Genomic DNA, 23,288 nt, shown 5'->3' with positions numbered 1-23,288 from the left:
GAAAGCCTTTAGAGCAATGTCATCCTTGTAATGTCTTAGATACCTTGTTAAAGTGTGTTTATTTCAAAGTATTTTTTGTACAAGCACGAAGCCTGTCTGTGATTCGGCTTGTAACGGCCATACAGTAGACTTTCTCCTAAAGTGTTTGACGTGAACTTTTTTTTGGCTATGCTATGGTTTGCACCCACTGTTTTATCTTTAACTCGCAGCCTTCAGTTGTTTTCCTTTGCATGGCAGGGAAATATTCCATCAAGGCAGTTTTTTAACCAGCCACATTTTTATTTTATTCCATTTATTGTACTGTGTGAGCCAAAATGAATTTCCCTTCCATGTCAGCTTATGTTAAAAATGCACATCTGAATTTGCTGTTGTATTCCTTTTCCTTCTGTTGACTGCATTTGTAATTTTTAATCTAGGATGAGTATGAAGAACTACTTCGCTACGCAGTAGTTACACCCAAGTTTGAACCTGCTGTCTTAAGGCAATCACTGGATGCTTCCTTGCCTATGGCAAATGAGAGAATTGCAGGATTAATAGAAGATGTTCCAATACAACACTCTGCAGGTATTTTTTAAAGAATCTTTTCTGTTAGCTGTGTTTCTGTTGAATACAATTTCTGTTCTCCAACCTGGTCATCCAGTTCAGGATTGGGGAGGTTAGTGTTTTTCCCAGTGGTATTTGGCAAGGGGCAGGAAACCAACTAAAATGGAATGCCAGTCAAACTTGGAGCTCACATTGGCACACTTTGGCCCAATTACCACTCGTCAATTAATCTAATATTCACGTCCTTTTAATGTTTCAATCAAAATACATACTTCATTTTTCATTATTTTTGTTATTTGCATCAGTTTTTCTTTAATTTAGCATATTATTTTAAATGGTATTTATGTGCCTAAGCAGTGCTTTGTGACATTTTCCCAAATGATATATGTGTGTTTTACACCAAATATTTCCTAGCAGCAAAATATAATTTAAAGCATAACAATAAGGAAACAACATGGTGTGTTAGAATTGGGCCTCTTACGGTGATAGTTGAAAGAAAATACAGGGTGGGCCATGAGGGTGAGGGTCATTGCGCGAGGTAGAGGCAGCCGAGGGGTTGGGGTGGGGGTCCATTGATAGACGATTCCTTGTAGTTTTCAGTTGGTGACATTCCTTGGCCCGGTGTGCACTATGCTTTTGCTGTCGAAGCATTCTTCGAAAACAACAAAAATATCATCACCACGCAACACGCCTTCTGAACGCACTTCAGCATTCCTCCTAACGACGATGTCCCAAATCAGAAAACAATTCTTCAGTGGGTGGCTAAATTTAGACAGATGGGTACAACATTGAACAGAAAATCTCCAGGCCATCCTCGGACTGTAGGAACACTTGAAAACATCCAAGCTGTAAGTAAGAGCATTAATTTTACAGTCTCATAGACATTCCGCAAGCAAACATGCTTCTGCCTCAGGCACTTCCAACATATCCTTGAAGAGGATTTTGCATGAGGACCTTAATTTCCATCCATACAAAATGGCAGTAGTGCAGGTACTCACTGAGAGAGACTGGGAGAGCCATAGAGAGTTGTGTGCGAACATCCTACAAACCGTTCATCAGGATGCCATCATTATGCGCAGTGATGAGGCATATTTACTATTGAATGGTTATGTAAATATGCAAAACTTTCGCTCTTGGGCTGAAACCAACCCTTGAGAACTTCGTCAGAGACCCCTGCACAGTAAGCGTGTTACAATTATGGTGCTCAGTTGCAGAATTTGGCATTGTAGGCCTTTACTTTTTTGATGAGGGGGGAGCAACGGTCACCGTCACTTCAGAATGTTCAGAAGAGTGAATCGTTAATGATGGCCACCACCTTGAAGACATCATTTTTAAAACACAGTGAAAAAAATCTATTTTGTATACCCTTTCTTATGTGGTAATGAAATTTATTTTATCTTGTAGCATTTTTGTAGAATAAACATTTGAAATGTGGTACTTCTTTTTGGCTCACCCTGTAGTTGTGGTATTTCTCCCACTCTAGCAAACATGGTCCAAAATTGGAGCCGTCCAGGAAAAGAAATTGAAAATATTTGTATCCTCTGTTTTCCTCCTGCAGCCGTGCAGGTTAGGTTAACTGGTGATGCTAAATTGCCCCGTGATGGACAGATGTATGTGTGTGTATGTTCACCATGCAGGGGTAGCTCGTTGCTTCCTGAGATAGGCTCCAGATGACCCCTGCCCTAGATTAGCACGTTTTTAGGATGGATAGATCAATGAATACTACAATCCGTCCTACTCTAAACAACATATTGCCAATCATAAAACAACATAAAAACTGTGTATAGTTTCAATTACAGGTTGGTTCACTGTTTCAGATTTAGCTTGAGAGAGGTTATTTCAAGTTGAATATGTTGTAATTGGTTTCTCCTTTCTTGCCTGGCCAAAAGATGCTCCTCATAGTTCCTCATTAGTCATCATGAATGACTGAAACAGTAGTGAACATGACTGTAGCTTATGCCTGCCTGTACAAACAGCGGTGTGGCAGTCTGAGCAAATCTCCATCACACATCACGCATGCCCTTTTTGCAAAATATTTAAAAAAACAAAAATATGATATCTTTCTCTTCAATTAAACAAATAACAGAAAACACCTCAACTTTCAGATCAGTTAACTAGGAGGAGGAAGAGGAGGCTGGGAGCATGTGCTGATATAGCGTGTTGCTGCACCCGCCACATGATGGCGACACCTCAGCACCACACTAGCTCAAACGGAATAGAACAGTGTGACTAGGTCAAACCAAATATTATAGGGATTATGGGTACACTTTCAAACTTCTAAAAATAAGAAAGAGCCTTTTTTGCCACAATTAAAATACATAGGCAAACGAACTTAAAGTTAAAAACACAACGTTTTCTGTCATTTCAATATTGTCAATGGTGTATCCTTTTTTGTGATGATGCTTAACTTCATGCTCTTGGAGTTGTGTGCTGAATTGGAGCTCACAGTACAGAGACCATCAAGCAGAAATCATGGGATCCTTGTCCCATTAACAAGTTTTCACAACCGAGTTTTGAAAATGGATGAATGGAAGAACATCAGAATGTGACTGATGCACCATTGAAATGCACAGTGAGACGTGATTTTTCAGTTCACTTCATTGTCTTGCCTCCTGGAGTTGCTAAAATGCCAACACCAAAAAATTCTATTTCCATGTCAAGTTTGTAATAAAAAATGGAAGATTTTTTTTAATTAAGAAATGACTTGCATACGTTTTTGAGAATAAGCGAGATTTAGACATTAGGGCCCTGGTCATCATTGACCTAAGCTATAAAATACACTTAAGATCTTTACAGGGAAAACAGATTGAGAGATGGTGTTCAGTATGAGAAGGTTGCTATAAGCAAATAAAGGCTAAATTCTTACTCAATTGTTTACTTCTTTTGTAAGTCACTTTGGATAAAAGCATCTGCTAAGCAATTAAATCTAAATAAATGTAAATGTTTCATTTCTGTAATTTTGGTTTTTAGTTCAAATTTTGTTTAAATAGCCTGTTTCTCTCATTTTCTGCAGATCAGCTTACTGTATAATAATTGGCTTTCATTAACTCAGATATTTGTACAAAGCAAGTTCAGGGGAAATGCCAGGTGACATTGAATATTTGAATAGTTGAATATTTCACATATAATATTTGTGTAGTATTTTTGATAGTAATTTTCTCTACAAGCAAATAATACTATAAAAATAATATGTGAATTTCCCCTTGAGATTAATAAAGTATCTATCTGTCTACCTACTTAATAAACACACAAAATGGGCATATTGGTGTCTAACTTTTAAATTAAGAGAAAAATCTAGTTGTTTAATTTTTAATTTTACAGTAAGCTGCATTTAGCAATATGATTATCTAGGTAACAAAAGTAAAATTGTAGACTTGTGAGGTATGAAACATCTGATATATTTGATCCCAGTGTGTTTGAGCTGTTTATCCTCATATCATTTCTTTAGCAATTTTGAGATTTTTTTCACAGAATTTCAAAATTGAGTAGTGGGTGAGATATGGAGTATATTAGTTTGTCTGAAAGTTTACAAAAATACCGAAGCATACTGCATAAATGTATGTCATTATCATCCTAACAATAAAGGTACCATTATTCCTATTGATTTTTTGTTTTCCTTTACTTGTATTATTATGAATTAATTTACATGAAATTGTATTACAGTTGAAGAGATGCCTTTAAGAATTCCAACCGAGTGCAATCAGGAAACTGCCTCAGGTTCTCAGTCACTTCACCAGTCAACAAAGACTCCATCATCACCAAGGGTCTTAACTGCTTCTCCAGACCTTCCATCTACTGTCATTAATGATATGTCTGTTTCTGAGGATAACATTCATATCCTAGAAAGTGTATTGGATAACTGGAGTTGTAAACTTAAGGTATGTTGTTTTTAACTTGGCAATGTAAACACTAAGCAGGCAAAGTATTTTATGATGGGATGACTTTCTACTGGGGAATCAACATGGCTAAAGGTACAAGCATGATGGCACATTACAGGGTGATACATTGTTACATATGGCGGGGGGGGGGGGGGGGGGGGGGGGTTTATAACCTCAACATGCAATTTGTGAGAAGATATGAGCCACATGGTAGCAGTAGACCTGTTCTGAATGATGCCCTGAAAGACTTCTAGAGTCCTGAGTATGATGGAAAGGAATGATTTGTATGATTTTACCAGGATACTAGAGGGTAGGTGACCCAGCAGATGCCAATAGTACGTTACCCTCAATGAAGAGGGAGAGGGAGGCAAAAGGAGAATGGCAAAAGTCCAGCATGAATACTCTGTCAGTGGTTCCCAAACTCGGTCCTGGGGACCCACTGTGGCTATAGGTGTTTGTTCTAACCAGATTCACAATTGGTGATAATAATCGATAACAACTGATCTCATTTAATTAGCTGGTCTTTTTTTACTCTTTTTACTCAATTCAGAAAAACACAACAGTATGTTTTTTATATTTTATAAGACATTTAGAAATATTTCTATTTTTTTCTAAAGCTGTAAATGCGTAACTCTCTTTTTTTGTTTTCCTATTATTTTCCCCTTTTCCTGTATAGTTTGCTGTCTTCATTTAACCTTAATAGTGACCATCAAGACACCCGGGGTGATATACGCTGCAACGACATCAGTGTCAGGCCTGCTAATTAGTAAATAATCAAATAAATAACCAGAAACCAGAACACCTAGAAAAGCAGAATGAAAATTAGGTTGAAAATACTGTTAAAGACTTAAAAAAAACTACATATTCCACATATAACTGCTTATTCCATTTTAATAAAAATATATCAAACTTACTTTATAATTTCTACATTGACTCTAAAACATAGAAACTGGGAAATAATGATTCACTTAATTAGGCTAAGAGTCCAATGAAAAACAGAAGTTGGTTGGAACGAAAACCTGCAGCCTCAATGGGTCCCCAGGGCCGAGTCTGGGAAGCACTGCTCTAGTGATCAGGCAACAACAGAGAGATTTCTCCTGATTTCTTTGAAATCTTGTTACCCAAAAAAGAGAGAGCAAAGTTTGATTTATTCACATCACTACTTCTTTATCCTCCTAAATGTTTTAAATAATAACCAATTGCTCCATATTTTACTTTCTTTTTTCTCTAAAGCAGATTATTCTTACAAATGAAATAGTTGAAATATGAGGGTACTGAATAGGCTTTTTTTCGCTGAATTGTTTACTCATAATCCTAATCCTATTCACAATTTTATATTTCACCATGCCTGGCACTTTCCCTTTTCCATCCTGCAACAAGTTCTATGCTGCTGATGTGTATTTTAATGTTCGTGGGGTCTGATGTTGGGGGTGCCAGCCCCCTTCTTTTGTTTTTCATGTTACACCTTTTCCTATCACTTGTCTTTTGAAATTAAAAATAATAATCATTTTTGCCAGGTGCATTTGTTTAGACAAAATGATTGGAATAATTATAAATGCATAACATGACAGTAAGCTTGAGCTTGAACTTGAAGTCCTGTGTCCCCTACAGGCCAGTTCACAAACGGGGTGTTTGAATTGGTCATTTTCAAAAAACTCATACTGTCTGACAGCAAGCAAAAGACTACCAGATTCTAAAAGGTTTAAAGTTTGGTTTTTACAATTTGAAGCAGGCTTGATTATATTATTTATTTTGTTATGAGCAGTTCCGTCTCCTCAGACCTCTTTCCCACCTAGATGGTGGTCATCCTTGCTGGCTCACATCTTGGTGTAGGATGGAGGGGCATAGGTTTATGGGGCATTGAGACCTGTTCCACCTTGAGAGGTTGCCTTTAAAATACAAGGAGTCCTAATGTATTGGGAAGACATATTCATAGGTTAATTGAAGAATGTTTAAACTTGGAAAGGGGGCTGGCGGGGATTTTATTATTGGCCTTGTTTCGAACTTCACATGAAGTGATGGAGATGCTAGTGGAATATCAACTACACATGCAATAACTTTGGGCTAGAAATTAAGTTATTAAAGTGCCATAGCAGAGTAAGTAATACATTAAGTATTGCTAGTGTTAAGATTAAAACAAGCTGAAATTGTTTGTACTTGTGCATACCTTTAATAAACTAGGAATAAAAGAAACCTGACTAAACAAACAAGATGGGCAGTAGTATAACTTATGATGAAATGCAATGTAAGTAAATGTAAAGTATTACATGTAGGAAGTATAAGGGTTAGATTTGAATATGCAATGGGTGGGGTCTGAAACTTGAACTTATCCCTTATGAGAAGGACCTAGGAGTCAAAGTGGATTCATCACTATCTACATCCAGACAGATGTGATCAAGAAAGCTAATAGGATGTTGGGTTATACATTATAAGGTGCACCAGTGAGGCCTCACTTGGAATGCCATGTGCAGTTTTGGTCTTCATTTTACAAAAATGATATAGCAGCGCTAGAGAAAGTTCAGAGAAGAATGACTAGGCCTATACCAGGACTAAGAGGTGTGAGCTATGAGGAGAGACTGAAGGAGTTGAAGCTTTTCAGTTTAAGCAAATGGAGATTAAGAGGGGACATGATTGAAGTGTTTAAAGTTTAAGAAAGGAATTAGTACCGTAGGTCCATATTGTTACTTTACAATGCATTTTACTACAAGGACACAGTTGGAAACTTGTTAAGGGCAGATTTCGCACAAATGTTAAGTTTAAAGAACCACAGATATGTAGACTAAATTACAAAAGAGTATGAATGAGAACAGAGCATAAGGGACCTTCATATCTCAACTTGATGTTATTTTGGACAATCTAGGTGAAGAGGGTAGACAAGCTTGTTGGACTGAATGACCTGTTCTCGTCACAAGTTTTCTAGTGTTCTAAGTTTTTAGTGATCTCTCTGTATATAAAAGAAAATCCTGGAATGGAAAGGAAATGCAAGGCTACGATACGTGATAATCTCGAAAGACATTTTAAAGATCCGCGAGACCAAGGAGACTTGCCACGGTGCGTCTCGTGGGGACCGTAAACATTAGACTTGGTGCCAACAGATTGTCCCAGGGCCGTAGCAAAAAGGACAGCGGCTGTACAGGCTTTAAAAATATCGAAGGGCAGCGCGACAGCAGCTACCCCAACCGAACATGAACAGCATTATACATCCTGCAAGAAAGAATTTAACCATGCCCGCGGCCAGAAATAAAAGACAGGTATTGCTTTTACAGCGTCACGCGAGACCAGGCAATGAGCCATCATTTAAAACAAGTCAACAGACCTCTAAGCTAGCAGTTGTTGGATTGCTTTTGGCAGGCAAGCATCATGTGCTACCTACTCTTAAAACAACGACATGCGACAGGCAGAAGAGGCAGCTAGCAAGCAGCAAAAAGACAGCAAATGATCCAAAGGCATATCCTTAGCGTATGTTCAGCCTCAAAACCCTTCACAACACGAGCAGTACTATACGTCTGGGGGAAAAAAAAGATGTAACCTCGCGTGAGGCAGGAAATAAAGAAACAAGTATTGTTTTTACAAAAGTTTTTAAAGTAAAAGTGAAAATAATACATATGTAACAATTCACAAGAAAATAACAATCTCTTTAAATTGTAGATTACCTGCCTAAGGTAAAGTCATCCCTGATGAATGGGGACGTGGAAATGAGGGGTCCTTTCATCGGATTAGCGCTATTTCAGATGTGGAATGGCAAAATGGGGGAGGCAGCTTGATGAATGAGGTCTCCAGGACTTAAAACAAATCCAAATCATATTATGTGATATCATCTAATGTGGAATTCTACTCTGTACTCCTAGAATTTTTATTTTTATACTGTATTGATGATTTATTCTGTTCTATGTACTGTACTGTATTGTATTGACCCCCTTCTTCTGGACACCCACTGCACGCCCAACCTACCTGGAAAGGGGTCTCTCTTTGAACTGCCTTTCCCTAGGTTTCTTCCATTTTTTCCCTACAAGGGTTTTTTTTTTTTTTTGGGAGTTTTTTCTGGTCTTCTTAGAGGGTCAAGGTTGGGGGGCTGTCAATAGGCAGAGCCTGTTAAAGCCCATTGCAGCACTTCTTGTGTGATTTTTGGGCTAAACAAAAAATAAATTGTATTGTATATCCGGTATATCAAACACAGGGGTTGGTGAGCAAAGCGAGCAGGGGTCGGAGCCCCCTAGTTTTTATAGAAACAAATAATCTGTCTGTAATCTTCACTAAAACAAAGTTCTGAATTATGTACATAAGGTAGTCTTGTGCTATGCAACATTAATAGGGTCACTGGAGAAGGGCAGCAATAAGTTTTTGGGAATCTATATCTCCCATAGTCCATGTACACCAGCTATTGATTTAGGAGCACCTTCACTTTTTAAGAAGAACTGAGGGAAACCAATGCGTCTCCCCCAAATTCTGAATTACTTCTACAGATGGGCAGTTTTGGAGCATTTTGACTAACTGTACCCCAGTCTGTTATGGCCACTGCACTATGGCAGATGACAATGTCCCCAAGCATGGAAGAGCATCATAAAAAAGGGAGAAGAAAAGCTGATACTCAGAGCTGGCACCCTGCTTTGCTTCTGGGGTTTTCTTACACAGGTGTTAAACTCGTATCGGGGGGTGACGTGGCTATTAGCCCAATGACCTAGTGTTACGATGCAGGTTCTACTCCATGGCTCCCACTTCCCTTTAGGGACCCTCTTGAACCTGACACCGTTGGTAGTGTAACCAGATGAGCTGGACAATGAGGACACCAAATGAAAGCAAGGGGAAGGTGCAAAGTGCAACCAGTGCTTTTATTAAAACAACAAAACCAGTTTCCAAATAAATAGTGCAGTGCAATCAAAATGTCCATAAATAAATAATCCATCAAAAACAAGTGAAATGTGGAGGTTAAAATGCAATAAATAAATCCTTTAAAAACTAAGTTAAAACAATGGCTGGAAAAAGTTCTTTAAAAACAAAACCCGGTGCCGCCTTTAGCTGGTGGCTGCCCTGCTTCTGCCATCCGGGCCATGCACCAGGGGAGTCACCCTACTGACAGCTGACCTTCTCCATGTCCGGTTGCCTTCCATCCTCTGGCTCCGTACGGCAACTTTCCTGGACAGAGACTTGGGTTCCACCAACAGCCAGGGCTCTCACGCTGGGGTTCCGATCCCAAATTTCCGACTCCCTCTGCCTTCCCAGTCTTAGGCAGCAAGCCATCCTTGATCATGGTCACTCCTGCTCCTCTGCAAAACTCTGCAGGAGTGACCCAATCCATCTGCCAAACACCCTGCTAGGGCTCACTTCTCCCAGCTGCCTGTCCTTCTTACAGTGAGCCTGCCCTTGCTCGCTCGCTCATGCACCAGCTTTCAGCTTCCAGCTTTCTCTTTCTTCCTCCTCTAACCTCTGTTCTTTCGATCTTTTTTTTTTCTCCCTTCTGCACTCACACTTCTCTTGTTTATAATGGGGGAGTGGCAATTAGCAGCTCCTGGCATCAATTACAGATATGAATGATTCCTCACCTGTGCACTTAAGCGAGGAAATGCCCGCCCAACATTGTGTCCGAGAACCGCTCCGGCCACATTACCATGCCCCCTCTTTAAACAGCGATTATTTATTTAAAACTGTCCTTCTAAGCCGCAGACCATCTTTCCCATGACTCCTGTGTCTTCCTACTGCCAGTGTACCTTTGCCTCAAACTTTCAGTGAGGGGTAGCCTGTTAACCACACTAAGTCATTACTTATGGCCATCACCTTGATTCACTTCAATAAAGCCTCAGGGTAACCAAGTCCGAGTGCCATTTCTAAGAACACCACAATCCTAAATTCTGGGCAGCTTTTAAAGAATCAGAATTTTAAAATAACTAGTGGACCTTGTGTCCTCTTAAAGTGGCAACATGGCTCCAATGTCTTATTCAGCAGCTGTTTGATGCAGTTCCCCCAGGGATCTCGGAGGTAGCAGACTTCTAACAACTCTACAAGACATCGTCTCTAAATAGGCTGCCAATCCCTGTTTCTCAGTCTAGCCAGTATTTGCTGCCACTAGTTAGCCAGGAAGTCCTAACATGGACCTACCTATCTTGTTGACCTCTTGCATGGTACTTGCCTATGCTCTGCACAATTCTTGTGGTGCCATTGTTTCTGCCAATGTCTTGTCATCTTAATACCTGTTTATAGTATAAGTGTATATAAGTAAGTAACTTTTTTGCTGGTTTCACAAAAATGAATTAGTACATTGTGCAACTACTGACAGAAACCGATAACTCTTCTGTAGACCCATGTCCTTATGGAAGTGATGAAATGGAAGCAGTCTATTCATGAACAGTATAAACTGGAACTGAGAAAAGAGAAGGAAAGGAATGCTGCCCATGAAGCCCAGCTAGCTAATGAAGCCGATAACCTAAAGCAGCTTCTGCATTCTTATGAAACATCACTCCTGAGAAAAGATGAGGTAAGCTTTTTCGCCATTTGCATGCAAGATGTTTATAACAGAACTATTGTTTAGTTAGCATTATGATTGTGGGCTATATTTCTTCATTGCATGTTCATTATGTGTATACCTCTATGGTTATCAATTACCACTCTGCAGGGCAGATGCGGTCTGCAACTTTTGTCTGGCTGCAAGTTCTCCACCAACACATTTGTTTCGTTCATATTAAAATGATGTAGAATTTATAAATGTTAGGCATCTATAAAATTTGGCAAGTGCAGGGAGTTTAAAAGGGGGAGGTGCTGAATTCAAGCTAATAAGGTATAGAAGGTGTGGGAGAGAATTCATCATATAATTAAATAATTCACGTCACATTTGGGGCTTCAGTTTCAGAGTCCACGCCTTACAATTCACAATTAGATAATGAAATTATCACCATATGTTTATCACTTAATTTTTAAAGTCGGCGTATAGAAACAATATTTAGTTGTGAGAGGATCCTAGGATGACCCTTTTCACCCCTTTATGCTTTTTACTATGTAGATCTTAACAGGATGCCTCAAGACCTGTACTCCTACCACTCTGTTTGGTTTTCCCACTTCCTGTAACCTCAGGCAATTAGACAGAGCATCATTAATGGCAGATGAAAAATTATACATTTATCAAGTTGATAGTGCCATAAAACAAAATAAAGTATGAAGTATGAGCACCATACAACCTGATACCTGCTAGATGTGCTTAGTCTTTTCCAGGCGGCCCACTTCTTTCATTGCTTTAAGTGTCAGTTATAAATCGGAGCATTCTTGGCATTCTATGCTGATAAGCTTTTTTTATTGATCTTAAAATAATAATTTGGTATGATGCAGCCATCTTGTCTCAAAGACAACTTTTGCCTTGTTTTGCAATTAAATTTCTTGTCTTCAAAAATGCTTTCAGAACTCAAATGCTTCTGCTGTTGGAGTCTGGAGGCTATAGTGAGGCATGCTTGTATAACTAGGGACAGGGGCTGTGAGAAGCGCTCTTGTATGCATCCAAAGTTCATAAAACTAAAAACATGTATTTCTAAAATCAGCTGCTTTAGCTCGCACTTCTGATATGATAAATGGGAGCCAACAGCGCAGAATGTTTATATAATGGGTCACAATATAGCACAGCTGAGTAATACACTTTCTGCTTAATCTAATTATCAAATAATAATATAAGTAAACACCAAAGCATTAGTAGACAACCTGCTTTAAACCTAATAAGATCTTTGAAAAGATCCACTCACCAGTACAAGTGAAGTTCCACTCATTTCTCCAACTAACAGAACAAACTGGAGGGCGCACACTCAAAAGTAATGTGCATGACATGCTTGAAAGCGGCATTTAGAGTGTAGAACAGTGGTGATCGCCTAAATTCAGGCTATTTTCAGTCTACTATATTCTGTATTTAGAAATTTTACACAATCTCTAGAGTGAAATTCATGACACCAGAATGTGGCACATGTTGTATGTTGCTCAATCATGCAAATAAGAACTTCACTATGTACATTTTGTAATAAATAAGAACCAAACTGATTACACTGCATTACATTTTTTGTGAAAGCAAAACTTGAATTTTGAACGAGTCAACCATATTGGCCACCTGAGTGTAGCGTGGCATAGCATAAACAAGCACAATAACAAAAGTACTTTGGGGTTAGGAAGGTGTAGGGGGAGTTATGGGTTGGTGTAAACAGCCACAAGGAAATAAAATTAAGCCTCACAAACCAATTAGTCCGCTTTTTGTGTTTGTGTTGAGTCACTCTTTTTCTGAAAGAAAGACAAAGGTGAATGAGTTTTTAATTTAATTTAAATTTTTTTTACTTTTTTTTTTTGGTAGATTTTTATTTAAAATTATAGTATGATTAACTGTTGATTGGTACTGTGAGTGCTGTGCAGAGTGGAGGCAGAACCTCTGTGTTTTTCCCAGTTCATTCTGGGGTTCATCAGGGGTGTGTTCTTGCTCCTACTCAGTTCAATGCTTTATGGACTGGGTGTTGGGCAAGGTCGTGGGGTCCAGCGACTGTGGGGCATCTGTTAATGAAGAAAGATTCACTGATCTTGACTTTACTGATGATGCTATGATCTTCGCGGAGTCAATTGAGGCTCTAATCGGGGCGCTCAAGAGACTGAGTGAGACGTCTGAGTGTCTGGGCTTGCGAGTGTCCTGGATAAAAACTAAGATTCAGGCCTTTAATGACCTCTTGGGCACAGCCATTAGCAGTGTGTCTGTCTGTGGAGAGAGTGTCAACCTTGTCAAGAGGTTTACTTACCTTGGCAGTGACATTCATGTCTCTGGTGACTCTTCCTATGAAGTCAGTAGACAGATTGAGGCCACTGGACAGGGGTGTGTGGCGCTCCCGATATCTATGCAAAAGGACAAAGGTCCAAGTATTTAGAGTCCTGGTGCTTCCTGTCGTGCTATATGGTTGCGAGACATGGACGCTATCCAGTGACCTGAGACGAAGACTGGACTCCTTCAGTATCTGTGTGTCTCTCTGAAAAATCCTTGGGTACCGTTGGTTTGACTTTGTGTCGGATGAGTGGTTGCTCATGAAGTCCCAAATGAGGCACATTACCTGCATTGTGAGGGAGTGTCACTTACGGCACTACAGCCATGTGGCGTGTTTCCCTGAGGGTGATGCAGCTTGTAAGATCCTCATTGTTAGGGACCCGAGTGGCTGGACTAGGGCAAGGGGTCGCCCACGAAACACCTGGCTGCGGCAGATAGAGGGTCATTTCGGGAGGGTGGGACTGGAGCGTGTGTCTGCCTGGGGGGTTGCCAACCGGGATCCCGAGTTGTTTTGTCGTGTAGTGGGTGCACTGTACCATTGCATGCTCCCCAACTTGACTTAATAGTATGATGTGGCAATTCTGCTGTTAGCCCTTAATGCCAATACAGAGTTGTGATTTCTAGCAATATTAAATTATTTTAAGCCCTTTTTTGCCATGTGGCCTTCCCACTGTAGATGCTTTCTGTGGTCAATGCTCCCACACCTTCAAATATCCCTCTCATTATTTGCAGAAGTATCTGACGCAAGCACACTGCGCCATGTCTGGGTTGTCTGTCAAGTCGTCATTGCCTAAGAAATTTGGACAGAGACTTTTTCTTTTCTAACCAATACATTTTGATAACTAGTAGCATGAGTTTTAAATGTTACTTACTTGCTAAGTAGTTAGTTGATTGGGTGCAAATTCTGAGGATTTTCATGATGGGAAATATGGATTTAAATCATTGAGTTAACTCTTTTGGAATGATAACAACAGCAAAATGATGTTAGTGCAATACATGCTTTGTGATTCCTTTATCTTGCATTAATATAAAACCAGGTTTGAATTAACTCAACGTGTGTATGATTAATGAGTGAGTGGCTGGCAGGAGAATGTGCAGTAGTAAATGAGGGAGGTCGTTAAAGTAAGTGTGTGTAAGTGTGTGTGTGTGTAAGTGTGTGTGTGTGTGTGTGTGTGTGTGTGTGTGTGTACATGTTTTTATTTGTGGGGTGAACAAGAGGGCTTGACCCAAATACTGTTGCTCTTATACTTTCCTAACTAAGTAAAACACAGCTGTTTTATTCCCATCATTTTTAGGTAATTTCTCATTTGATGTCTGGATTAGAGAAGCAGCGGAAAAAGTTGGAGCTTATGAGAAGATTTTCACACTGGAGAATTCAACAGAGTAGGGCCAGAGAGGAGGTAGGGGCCCAAAGCATCAGGCATTGTCATTTTGCTGTATTTTCCATGCTGTTCTATGTAAAGTATCAGAAGGAATCAAGGAAAGGTGAATGGATAAATAAACTGACTCTGTCTGATATGTTAGAAGTGTTTTCATCTAAATTGTCCTCTGTCTGAACTCTGTTTAAACATGGACAAATGGAAGTAGGTTGGAACTGAATGTATAATATATGAATGAATGCCAGTATATATAATGAACAGATATTGTTAGGTTCCATTTATATTAATCATTTTCAAACTGCTGGGTTGTAAAAGTTTGTATCTCTATGTGTACTTAATACATATTTAGTAATTTGTAAAATTTGTATTTGCATTGTTCCTGAGAAATTGTCACAATGCATAGAGCACTATTCAAAAATGAATTCAATTGGACTGAATAAGTACAGGTTCAAGTACTGAACCCTGCAAAACACAATTTTTAACTTGTTAATGGAATATCAGAGTACTGTCATCACATTTCTGTTCATCCTGGAATCGATTTGATAAATATGAACTAAATCACACAAGGACATTGACTGAGAGCCCAACATCATTTCTCAGTCTGTGTAACAGAATGGAGTGGCCAATGGTGTTCACAGCTGCAGTTAGAAATCTAACAACATAATCACTGTAGCATTCATTCATTCTTTTATTTTCCCCCATTTATCCAGGAATGGGTCGCGGGGACAACATTGTTAGCAGTGAGGCCCACACGTCTCTTTCCCCAGCCGTACTTGTCATCTCAAGTTCTGGGATCCCAGGCCATCTGGGAGATATAACCCTCCTACAGAGCCATGGGTCTTCTCTGGGGTCACCTCTCGGCTAGTTGTGCCTTTTTAAAATCTCCACAGGGAGGCATCTGTATCAGATATCTGAACAATCTCAATTGTCTCCTCTCTATGCGGAAAGTCAGCAGGTTTACTGCTAGCCTCTCCCAGATGTCTGCACTTCTCACCGTATCTCTAAGGGAGATACCATGTGTCTAAACTACTGTAGCATTTTGTTCACCAAAAGATTGTCGTTTACAACAGGGGTAGGCAACGTCGGTCCTGGAGTGCCACAGTATGTGCAGGTTTTTGTTCCAACCCAGTTCCTTAACGAGAACTCAATTATTGCTGATGAAGCACATATTGCTTAAGTGACATTTTAATGCTTCATTTTAGTGGTCTCGCTTGTTAAGGTTCTCCAACCTTAATTGCTTATTTCAATCTTAAACTGCTGCATTCAGTGTTTTAATTGCTCCTTATTAGCAATAAGATGTAAAAGACAAAGCAGCCAGCAGTTCTCCAGCTAGCTTTTTTCCAATTACAGCTGTGTGTGTTCATCATGCACGGTTTGATTTAATAAAACACTTAATAGAAAAATGTGACAGACTGAAAATGATCTGTTTTAGGCTTCAAATCATTTGGATGATATCCTTGGAAAGGAAAAAAATCTACGATATAAAAGCCTTACATTGCACAGACTAACAAGCCATAAAATTAAATAAGGTCTGAGATTGGCAATGATTGGTTTCTAATTAAGCAATTGGGTTGAATGAAAACCTGTAGCCACTGCGGCTCACCAGGACCGACATTGCCTACCCCTGTTTTACATCTTATTGCTAATAAGGAGCAATTAAAACACTGAATGCAGCAGTTTAAGATTGAAATAAGCAATTAAGGTTGGAGAACCTTAACAAGCGAGACCACTAAAATGAAGCATTAAAATGTCACTTAAGCAATATGTGCTTCATCAGCAATAATTGAGTTCTCGTTAAGGAACTGGGTTGGAACAAAAACCTGCACATACTGTGGCACTCCAGGACCGACGTTGCCTACCCCTGGTTTACAACATGAGTTAGTGCTCTTTCTGTTCTGTAACCAAAGTAGAACTTCCCAGGTAAATTTTAATTATCAAGGTCACGTAGAAGCTGAATGTCCATCACTTTTTCAGGTACTTTAGAAAGAAAAGATGCAATTGAAATTATTTTAAAATTATTAAGCATATTTGGATATTGCTCTTCTATCCCCAACACCCCTTAAATAATTTGGTCTGCTAACTGACGATCTACTATATTGATGCTGTCAAGAACTGGTGGGGGCAGGTTGCATTTTAGAAAAGTACTGTTTAGAGATTTATTGTTCATTTATGACATTACATACATTTCTACAATAGCCTGCACTACGGGAGACAAGTTTGATACTGAAAGAACTTCATAAAATATGTACTGCTAAGTTTGTAGGTATTTTCAATGGCAGTTTGGAATACCCATTTGTTATACTGCAACTTTTATAATACACACTGATTTTTAGTATTTTCAGCTTTTAATTTGGAATAGTAGTTGGAGCAAGCCAGAAAAACAGATTTTTGATATTTTAGCATTTTGTGTCCATGTAGTTCAGCAAACCTATAGCTATGTTGAGGGAGAAGCTGAAAAGAAAACGCACAACCTGCTTTTCATACCCATATCATAGAGATTTATTGCCAAAAGCTTCCCAACCTGATTTTTTCATATATATTTAAACAACAGTAGAGATATGTCAAGCTATTTTTCAGTGGCATCACAAATACTATACATTTCAGCTTTAGAATAAGCTGATCAGGAGTGTAAGTTTTCTAATGTAGAAAAGGTTCTTATAGGTTGGAAAACCATTACCAGGATACTGTCAGCTGTTGGCTTATTCGGCTACCTTGTCACTCAAAATTCATCCTGCTCTCCACCCACCTTAAGAATGTGCCTTACTCCTGTAACCGCATGCTTTTTTTCCCAGGTACTGCAGCTTCCTACAACACTTGCTTGTTCAGTTAATTGGTGATTTTTAACAGACCTGGTATAAGTAAGTGTGGCCTGGGATGGAATGGCATCCCATTTCTGACTTTTATCCAGAGCTAGGCTTCCACTCCCTGGAATGGCAAAATTGAAAAAAGGTTCAAATAATAGATATTTGGTTTACATCTTGTTTACTGAATGGTGTGAAATGAATAGTGCAAACTATAGAAACTGTAATCTTTTACCTGAACGTTCTTATCATATTGAATTTATGATTCTGTAAGGCTCATTTACGTTACATTTTACATTTATTTGTTCAGTTGATTCGAACAATGCAATTTTCTCATTGTTGCTCATTCTGTTATTGTTAACTTATTTTTGCAGGCTTATGCAAATAATTTAGCTGATCGATATCGCAGATTAGTGCAACTGAAAAAGCCATGGATGGCATGGCAGACTGTCCTTGAAGAGAAATGGAAAGACAGAGTGGAGCGCGCATGTCAAGCCAGAGCCGAAGAAGTCTGTCTCCAGCTGTCAACTGATTATGAAGGGAGAATTGTTGAAGTAGGTTCATAAACTTTTCAAAATTTATTGAGTTCAGGGTTTTATTATAAATCCACAAAAACAAGTAAAAAGAGGAAGATTTTATATGAGGTAAAGGGTGACAGAGGTTCAGAATGTTTCATCGAAACAATATTTATAAATGCCTACCTGCTCCATCAAATACATAAATAAATTGTTCCTCATAAAGTTAATTTATGTATTTTTGATTTTGTTTAAAATATTAATTTTTTTCCCATTGTCTTATATTAGATGGACTAGGATTCTTGTACTTGAGCAAGATATCACCATAAATTGTCCATTAAGCAGTAGCATTCTTTTGAGTGTTACTCCAAATAGAGCTGTCAGAGAATGAGGATTTAGGGAGCTCAAGCTGGATAAATAAAAAAAAGTGTAGCTAAGCAGCAAGGATAGTGGTCTGTAGGATGACGTTAGAGATCAAGAAGAGGAAGAGAGTGAGGGCAGAGCCAAGGATCAAATGGTGGAAGTTGAAAAAGGAAGACTGCAAGGTTGAGTTTAGGGAGAAGGTGAGACAGGCACTGGGTGGCAGTGAAGAGTTACCAGACAGCTGGGAAACTACAGCAGATGTAGTAAGGGTGACAGCAAGAAGGGTGCTTTGTGTGACATCTGGAAAGAGGAAGGAGGAAAAGGAAACATGGTGCTGGTATGAGGAAATACAGGAGAGTATACAGAGGAAGAGGAAGGCAACGAAGAAGTGGGATAGTCAGAGATGCAGAAAGTAGACACGAGTACAAGGAGATAAGGCGCAAGGTGAAGAGAGAGGTGGCAAAGGCTAAAAGAAAAGGCGTATGATGAGTTGTATGAGAGGTTGGACACTAAGGAGGGAGAAAAGGACCTGTACCGATTGGCTAGACAGAGGGACCAAGCTAAGAAAATTGTGCAGCAGGTTAGGGTGATAAAGGATAAAGACTGATACATACTCACAAGCGAGGAGAATGTGTTGAGCAGATGGAAAGAGTACTTTGAGAGGCTGATGAAGAGGAGATGATGTGGAGTTAGTGAATCAGGAAGTGCAACGGATTAGCAAGGAGTAAGTAAAGACGGCTATGAAGAGGATAAAGAATCGAAAGGCTGTTGATCCAGATGACATACCTATGGAAGCATGGAGGTGTTTAGGAGAGATGGCAGTGGAGTTTTTAACCAGATTGTTTAATGGAATCTTGGAATGTGAGAGGATGCCTGAGGAGTGGAGAAGAAGTGTACTGGTGCCGATTATTTAAGAATAAGGGGGATTTGCAGGACTGCAGTAACTACAGGGGAATAAAATTGATGAGCCACAGCATGAAGTTATGGGAAAGAGTAGTGGAACAAGACAGCATACATGTGTGTAAATGAAAGGGAGGTCAGTGGAATGGTGAGAATGCAGAGAGTAGAGCTGGCGAAGGTGGATGAGTTTAAACACTTGGGATCAACATTACGGCGTAATGGGGATTGTGGAAGAGAGGTGAAAAAGAGAGTGCAGGCAGGGTGGAATGGGTGGAGAAGAGTGTCAGGAGTAATTTGTGACAGACAGGTATCAGCAAGAGTGAAAGGGAAGGTCTACAGGACGGTATTGAGACCAGCTATGTTATATGGGTTGGAGACCATGGCACTGACCAGAAAGCAGGAGACAGAGCTGGAGGTAGCAGAGTTAAAGATGCTAAGATTTGCACTGGGTGTGACGAGGATGGATAGTTCAAGTTGGACGGCTGGGAGACAAAGTCAGAGAGGCGAGATTGCATTGGTTTGGACATGTGCAGAGGAGAGATGCTGGGTATATTGGGAGAACAATGCTAAGGATAAAACTGCCAGGGAAGAGGAAAAGAGGAAGGCATAAGTGAAGGTTTATGGATGTGGTGAGAGAGGACATGCAGGTAATGGGTGTAACAGAACAAGATGCAGAGGACAGAAAGATATGGAAGAAGATGATCTGCTGTGGCAAGCCCTAACGGGAATAACCGAAAGAAGAAGAAGCTGGATAAATCAGCATGCAATTTTATTCCAATGGGGTCTAAGCACAGATCATTCCTGAAATGTGTGACCCAAGATAACAGGTTCTTGGCATTTTGCGAAGGTCTTAACATAGACGAGCGTGATGGCATATCACTTAGCACTGACTTGTGGGTTCAAAACTGGTTTATGAAGTGTTTGTACACTCTTTCTGCATCTACATAGGTTTTCCACCGGGTCGTCTTGTTTTTTTTTCTGTCACATAACGGGTGATTGTGCGAGTATGAGTTTGCTTTGTAGCTGGCCATTTAAGCAGCCACTCTTTGACTTCAGGTTCATAAGTATATATGTAGTCCTGTCCCAGATTTAACCTTCCAAGTTTAAAGGATGCGATTTTAAAGAAGTATAGTGCATATAAAAAGTTTTTAGATGTTTTTGTTATACAACTTTGAATTACAGTGGATTCAATTTAGCTTTTTTGACACTGATCAAAAAAAAAATTCTGTAATGTAAAACTGAAAACAGATTAAGCATGTTGTGAGGATGCTTCTCTGCAGCAGGCCCTGGAAGACTTGTGAGTGTACTGGGTAAAGTGAATGCTGCAGAATACTGGAGGTAGACCTGATGCAGTCTGCGAGAAACCTGCACCTTCATGATTTGTTTTCCAGCAAGACAACAACTCCGAGCATAAAGCCAAAGCTACACAGGACAGGGTTCAAAACAAGAATATTAATGTCCCGGAATGTGCAAATCAGAGTCCAGACGTCAATTCAACCAAGAATTCATGACTGGACTTGACAAAGACTATTCATTCACAAGCCCCATGTAACTGGAAAACATTTCGGCAGTCTGCAGTGCCCAGATATGTAAAGCTGATGGAGAAACCTGTGCAAGAGACTCGAAGCTGTCAAGGCTGGCAAAAGTGCATCTACTAAATACTGACTTGAACGAGTGAATAATTATGTAACTCATTATTTTTATTATGTACTTCTTTGCTGAGATCTGTTGTCACTTGATATTAGAGTTTTTTTTCTTCTAATCAGTGTCAAAAAAGGCAAATCAAACCCATATCATTATACAACATTACAATCCATCGTGTTTTAATGTTGTATTAGAATAATAAAATACAAAGCATTCACACTGGGGAATTTTTTTTAAACTATTTAAATAATGACAACTAGAAATTCACAAACAAGTTTAAAGAGTGTCGTGGTAAAACAATATAAAGCATTAACAGTTATTTTTGAATGCAAAACTATGTATGTAACATCACAGTCTCAAGCTCACTTACACCATGTCTGGATAGTTTAGGGTAGGGGTCTCCAACTCCAATCCTGGACAGCTACTGTGGCTGCAAGTTTTCATTCTATATCTTTTCTTAATTAGTGACCAGTTTTTGCTGCTAATTAACTATTTCCCTTTATTTTAATTGACTTTTCTTGAGATTCTGACCACTGAATGGATTCTTTTTTCCTTAAACAGCACCTAAACATAAATTTGATGCGAAGTGAGCCAACAGATGACCAACTAAGTTGGAGCCTCAAACTCCAATCAACTTCACTTCATTCAGTTTCTTAATATGAAGCCAGTTCTCATTGATAATTAAGCCTGTTATTTAATTCCATGGTGCTTATTCTGCCATGGCAGACATTTTCAAAACTGTTGATTTTCTTTAAGAGCGCTGTCAAAATGTTTTGTACACTTGAGCATATCAACATTACTGAGGCCTTCAACTTTCTTTATTTTCAGTTATTGTGTGATGGACGCGTGTTGATGTTTATATGTTGGTTCATTTTGTATCCTAATATTGTTTGGTTGCTAATTAAGGAAAAATGAAATAATTAATGGACCCGAGTCTTAAGTTGTGCATCAATTAAAATTAAGGCAAAGAGTTAATTAGAAGCAAAATGTGTTCACTAATTAAGAAAAGGGTTAGAATGAAAACCTGCAGCCACAGTAGCTCTCCAGGACTGGAGTTAGATACCCCTGGTTTAGGGGTTGATAGCACTGGGGTCGAGGCAGGATACAGCCCTGGACAGGACACCAGAGCCCACTTACGCTCACACCCACATTCCTTTTCTGTCTTAATCACCAATTAATCCAACCTGTGTTTTTTTTTTTTTTTTTTTTTTTGGTGGGGAGATGTGGGATTAAAACCAGTGTAGGTACAGGGAGAACATGTAAAATTTACCATGGACCATGACCAGGCATGGGATTAAACGCAGGACACTAGATCTGTGAAGCATCAGCACTAATCCCTGTGCCACCACAGTATGTTATTACTAATATTATCACTCAAACTGTACTCTTATTTCCCACCACACACTGTTTTGGGAATTGATGCAACTGTGTACGTATCTAGGGCTTGTGACTTTAGAGGCCAGTTAACATATAAATGTTGTCTAAAATTCTTTGAAAAGTAATGTATTTATTCAAACTTTTGAGTAGGATTTGCAGCTTTTTACTAATGAATAAAATGGATATACATTTTGCAACCCTCAATATAAATATATAATATCATGTAAATAAAAGCTAACCACATGTGTATTATTATTCTTCAAAAACTCCGTGAAAACTGCATGTTTCATATGCGCCACATTTCACACAGTCTTAGGTAATTATTCTCCTCAATCATGGGGAGCTAGAAGTGGAATGACAGAAAAGGTCACCTGAGAACTGCTGCACACAAAATGCTATAAATTTACAGTTTACACATTTTCAAGTAGCTAGATAAAGCTTTCTGAGCCTGAGAATGAAATAGAGATTTACTGATTGCCAAAAGGATATGACTGGAGCACAAAACAAAATGTGTACATTTAATGGCAGAAGTGACAGAGGGGCTCCTACTTAGATGTGAACTGTATGAGATAATCCACTAACATGCAGTAACCTGTAATGAACTTGCACCCCGTCCAGGCTTGGTTCTTGATAGGAGACCCGTGCAGATCCCTGCAATGTTTTGCACCCTTCATCAAGAACTGAATTATAAGTTTTAATTTACAAATGCTTTTAGCACAACCCACTTATATTAACATGTGCTGAGGGTCAGTGCCATTGAAAGCTGAATAATTAGAAACTGTATGTGGCCTCCACAAATTAGACAAAGATTGTGTGTGCAATAAAATCTTTTTCTTTTCATATTTCAAATGTTAATGTTTTTGCCTTGGAGTTAGTGTCTAATGGTGCCAGATTGTGAAACAGAGTGTCACAAAAGCATTACAGATCATCAAGCCTACTGCATTGCCCATTCAAGCAAAGTTCACACTATGGTGCATTAGTGCTGTGTGTGTATGTATGTATGTGTGTATATATAATATAATTAAAATATATATATATATATAAAAATTATTGTGGGAAACCGCCCGGACACAGACAGACGGACATCGTTATGTCACCCAACACACGTTTATTTTATAAGTATT

The 23,288-nt window shown here is 39.1% G+C and overlaps 1 protein-coding gene across 3 annotated transcripts in view; it reads left to right on the top strand.

Moving 5' to 3' along the window:
* poc5 (POC5 centriolar protein homolog (Chlamydomonas)) overlaps positions 1-23,288 on the top strand; it is a 68,140-nt gene that overhangs the window by 5,689 nt on the left and 39,163 nt on the right. For all 3 annotated transcript variants that reach the window (XM_028805693.2, XM_051929514.1, XM_028805694.2), the window contains 5 exons: positions 417-564; positions 4,207-4,421; positions 10,714-10,890; positions 14,481-14,585; positions 17,740-17,919. In XM_028805693.2, the coding sequence (XP_028661526.2) occupies positions 417-564; positions 4,207-4,421; positions 10,714-10,890; positions 14,481-14,585; positions 17,740-17,919 (825 nt within the window). The remainder of the gene's footprint in view (positions 1-416; positions 565-4,206; positions 4,422-10,713; positions 10,891-14,480; positions 14,586-17,739; positions 17,920-23,288) is intronic.

Source organism: Erpetoichthys calabaricus, chromosome 7 (genome assembly GCF_900747795.2).
Source record: "Erpetoichthys calabaricus chromosome 7, fErpCal1.3, whole genome shotgun sequence".
In the NCBI taxonomy this organism is placed as follows: domain Eukaryota; kingdom Metazoa; phylum Chordata; class Cladistia; order Polypteriformes; family Polypteridae; genus Erpetoichthys; species Erpetoichthys calabaricus.
The sequence above is the reverse complement of the archived record's forward strand: the minus strand, read 5'-3'. Positions and strand labels throughout refer to the sequence as shown.